This window comes from Panthera tigris, chromosome A1, assembly GCF_018350195.1.
Source record: "Panthera tigris isolate Pti1 chromosome A1, P.tigris_Pti1_mat1.1, whole genome shotgun sequence".
Taxonomy (NCBI): Eukaryota; Metazoa; Chordata; class Mammalia; order Carnivora; family Felidae; genus Panthera; species Panthera tigris.
In genome coordinates, this window is record NC_056660.1 from 87398586 (window position 1) to 87403036 (window position 4451).

Sequence of the window (4451 nt, forward strand, 5' to 3'; positions counted from 1 at the left end):
CAACACTGAAAGGCACCCAACTGGCCTGGGCCTTGCTTCTTCCAGCCAGACTGGAGCTGAGTCAGGTGTCCCAGTAGGGCCATGGCAGACATACACATAAACGTGCACACTCACACGCGTGTGCGCACACATACATGTACACACACCACACCCGGGCACACTCACACACATGCGCACGCCAGGGTAGACATACATGTGTGCACCCACAACCTACGTGTGTGCATGCCCCACATGCACACACAACACGCAGTTGTAAACAAAAGTTAGTTTTATTTTGTTTCCTTTGCTTTGGCGGCTGTGTCTGAATTAGGGAGGGGGACGGAAGGCAGAGAAGGGGTAGATAGGAGCCAGGATCCCCATCCCCCAGAATGGCCCAAACCGGAGTCCCAGCACTCCCTGGCAACAGGCTAGAGGCCTCTTTGCAGAACCACAGTCTGTCCCAGGGGGAGGGGCCGAACCACAGAGGTACAGAAGCTCCAGAGAGTGCAGTCCCTTCCATCCACCCCAGGGCCTCAGGACAGGAGGGAACGGGGGGGGGGGGGGGGGGGGGGGGGGAGGGGGGGCTGCCCCCTCCCACAGGATGATGCGGCACTCCCCTTCTGTCCCTCCCTTCCCGTCCAGACCTCGGTTTCCCCTTCTGTACCAGAAAGACCTAGGAGTGCTCTCAGCTCTGTAGGAAACAGGAAGTGGATTGGGGATGGAGGTGGGGGGTTTGGGAGGGAACCCCATTTGCTGCTGCAGGCTGTATGGACGAACGCCGGGCCCGCCATGACACACATGGGCTGATCAGGGGAGCAGGGTGGGGGAGGAGAGGGCCAAGACCCCTCCCTCCCCCCAACACACACAGGTGAGGCTCAGACTGCCCTCACCCCTGCAGCCACAGTCCCATAAACCCTTCCGGGTTTAGGGATCAGAGCTGGGGACCCTTCGCAGGTCCCTCCTCCTCCTTCTCCCCTGGACAGAGGGGAGACCTCAGGCAGGGAGGGGCAGTGACGCTGAGCGGGTGATGCCTTCAACCTGGCGCCCCTCCCGGGTGGCCCGGAGCAGGCGGAGGAGAAAGAGAGGGCAGGTGGTGCTCCTCGCCCTGCGCCCTGGCCTTCCCCCAGAGCCCCAGCCCCCCACCCCAGCCGTGGCCTGCAGGGGATTGGGCCACTTCAGGGGCGGGCCGTCAGATCCACACCGTGGTCTTCCCCTCCCTGCTGCTGGCACTGCCCTTCTCTGAGCCCGCCCTGGGCTTGGCGCCCGGCCTGCCCTGGCCCGTGCCCCCCGACGTGGCGCTGCCCGACCCGGAGGCGGGGGCGCCGGACCGCTGGGGCCCCCGGGCGGCCGCGGGGAGGCCGGGGCACGGCGGGCTCTCGCGGTCCTCCAACGCGTGCCCGTCCCGCAGCGCCTGCAGCGCCAGGCTCGCCAGGTCCCGGTCGTGGGAGCGCGCGCGCTCGGCCGCGCGCACCACCAGGCTGTAGTCGGGCGGGCAAGCCAGGCCGGTGGGCGCGGCGGGCAGCACGCAGGGCGGCGGGCGCGGCGCTGGGCCGGGGGCGCCGGGCGGGGGCCGGCGGCCGCGCACCGCGTCCTGCGCACTGCCCAGGCCGAGGTGCGCCATCTCGCACAGGTTGAGCAGCAGGCAGAGGCAGCTGACCACGTACATGACCAGCAGAAAGATGGTCTTCTCGGTGGGCCGCGACACGAAGCAGTCCACCACGTGCGGGCAGGGCTGGCGGCTGCACGGGAAGAAAGGCCGCACCTCGAAGCCGTACAACAGGTACTGGCCCACCAGGAAGGCCACCTCGAAGGCAGCCCGCGCCACCAGCTGGGCCACGTACACGCGCATCAGGCCCTCGCGCTGGATGCGCCGCCGCCCGTCGTGCTGCCGGGCGGGACCCGGGGCCCCCGCCGCCTTGGCGTCTCCGCCTGCGCCCTTGGCCGCGCCCGCGTCCTCGGCCTCGGCCTCCTCGCCCAGGCCTTCGGGCGCCCCCGACTCCTCGTCCTCCTCGCCCAGGCCCCCCAGCATGGGCTCCTCCTCGCCCAGGCCGGCGGAGTCGGGCCAGCCGGGGTGGGGCGGCAGGGGCAGCGGCAGGGGCGCGCGGGTCGGACGGCGGCGGGGCGCGCGGCGGCGTTCCTCCTCGGAGGCGCGGGCCAGGCGGTGCACGGCGTACCCCAGGTACATGACGGAGGGCGTGGAGATGACGACGATCTGGAAGACCCAGAAGCGCACGTGGGACAGGGGCGCGAACGCGTCGTAGCACACGTTGTCGCAGCCCGGCTGGCGCGTGTTGCACGTGAACTTCGTCTGCTCGTCCGAGTAGATGGACTCGCCGCCCACGGCCGTGAGCACGATGCGGAAGACCACCAGCACCGTGAGCCACACTTTGCCCACGAACGTGGAGTGGTTGTGGATCTCCTCCAGCAGTCGCGTCAGGAAACTCCAGCTCATGTTGGTCATAGGGGCGGGGGGTGGGACCTGCGGAGCGGGAGCAGAGCTCAACCTCAGGGGGAGACGGACCGTCGGCCAGGAGGGGCGCACGCGGAGGGGGGGGGCGTCGCGGGAGGATAGGGAGGGGGCGGACCTCGGGCGCCCGGAGCTGGGACTCTGCCTAGCCCTTCCAGGAGCGCCGTGCCCCCCCCACCCCCACCCCCCCCAGTCCTGGCCGCATCCTGGGAATGGATACTGGGAAAAGCCAGGGCCTCCGTGAGCAGAACTGGGCACCAGCCAGCCTGCAGCAGCACCAGCGCCCAAGAAAGCCCAGAGCCTTATAAGCCGCGCCCCTCCCCCAGCTCTGGGGACCCCACCCACCCCAGGCCCTGAGAGCCACAGGGTCATGGGGCCAAAAGAGAAACCAAGGCCAGCCCCACTCAGGGTCAGCTCAGATCCATGGCCCTCACCACACCCAGGCAGCGCGCAGGTCATTGGAGAGGGTCTCATGGAGTCCTGTTCCCAGCATCCCGGAGGCCTCCAGGATCTGGGCTCCTCAACTCCCTCCCCCCCTCCCCCCACTGGCCCTCATCCCCCCAGACCCACCCCCTGGAGCCCCATGGCCGCCCAGAACCATCTGTCCCCAGTCTCCCCCAGCAGTGCACCCCTCCCCCTTCCCTCCTCCACACCCTGCTTCCTCCGTCTGTACAGGGGACCCCCATACACTTCATGCCCCCCAAGGGAACTGCTGGCCCCAGGCTGCTGCCCAGCCCTCTGGGCTGTTTTTCTCTCTAGTCCCGACACCACCCTGCCCTCTGCTGTCTCCTGGCCCAGACATCCCCTCGGGGAAGACAAGTGAGGCCAGGCATGTGTCCAGGACAGACCGGTCCGTGAGGCACACAGACACCAGGGCATCTGTGACACTTGGAGACAGCCGCGGGGCCACTCACCACGTCCCAGACCAGTGCCCCCTTGCAGATCAGCTGATCCCTGGGTGGGCCCGTGCCGGGGAAGAGAAGGCCACTGCGTTCACCTCCCTGCGCCTCCAGGAAGGGGGGAGGGGCTACAGCCTCCCACCGCCCACCCTACCTCCTTCACTACCAAGGCCAGTACCTGCTGCTGAGTAGTTTGGGGACAGGAGACCCCGGGGTGCCTAATGCTTCTGGTCTCCTCCCTCTGGAATGGGCACGGGAGGCAGCGTGGGCAGGTGTGGGATGGCACAGCAGAGGCGGGCGGGCAGGGGCTCCGGGAAGCTCCACTTTATGCAGCTGGGGCCTCTCCCCGTGGGTGGGGGCAGGAAGAGGGGGCAGCCTGGGTTCCTGGGGAAGTGACCCTCTTTCCTCACATCTGTGCGCAGCGCCCCTCAGAGCCACACAGGCACATGCGCTTCTCAAATGCACAGCCACACATGCACTCGGACACACACGTGCATACAGCAGGGCACATGGACCCACAGACACACGTGCACGCTCGTGTGTGCACATACTTATAAGCAAATGCACAGAGGTTTGGGGCACCTGGGTGGCTGAGTCAGTAGAGCATCTCTTGATTTCCGCTCAGGTCATGATCTCACAGTTAGTGAGTTTGAGCCCTGTTCTGCCATGACAGCATGGAGCCTGCTTTGAATGCTCTCTCCTCTCTCTCTCTCTCTCTCTCTCTCTCTCTCTCTCCCTTCTGTCTCCCTCTCTCTCTGCTCCTCCCCTTCTCTCTCAAAAGAAATAAACTTAAAACCCAAATGTACAGAGGTTCACTCAGATATTTGTACAAGCACTAGGCGTGCACATTCACATCTGCACACAATTATAAACAAACACACTGGTGCACATGCACACACACTCTCGGGTACACAGACATGCACACCCAGCCCTCCGAGGCTGCCTTCTCCAACCCCCATCTAAGGCAGTGACTCTTCCCCCCCCCACCCCCGTTCGTTCTAACCTCAACTCTTCCAGTATATGTCCCTGCCCCGGACCACATCACCGGAGGCCGACACCCACAGCCCCACTCCACAAGAACCCAGGAAAGGGGTGGCAGAGGGGCC

The 4451-nt window shown here is 66.2% G+C and overlaps 1 protein-coding gene across 1 annotated transcript; it reads right to left on the reverse strand.

The window, feature by feature from the left end:
- Nucleotides 1–1168: 1168 nt before the first annotated feature.
- Nucleotides 1169–2440, reverse strand: GJC2 (gap junction protein gamma 2). The gene has a single exon (XM_042958573.1). The coding sequence runs from the start codon at nucleotides 2438–2440 to the stop codon at nucleotides 1169–1171; it is 1272 nt and encodes a 423-aa protein (XP_042814507.1).
- Between the last annotated feature and the right edge of the window lie 2011 nt (nucleotides 2441–4451).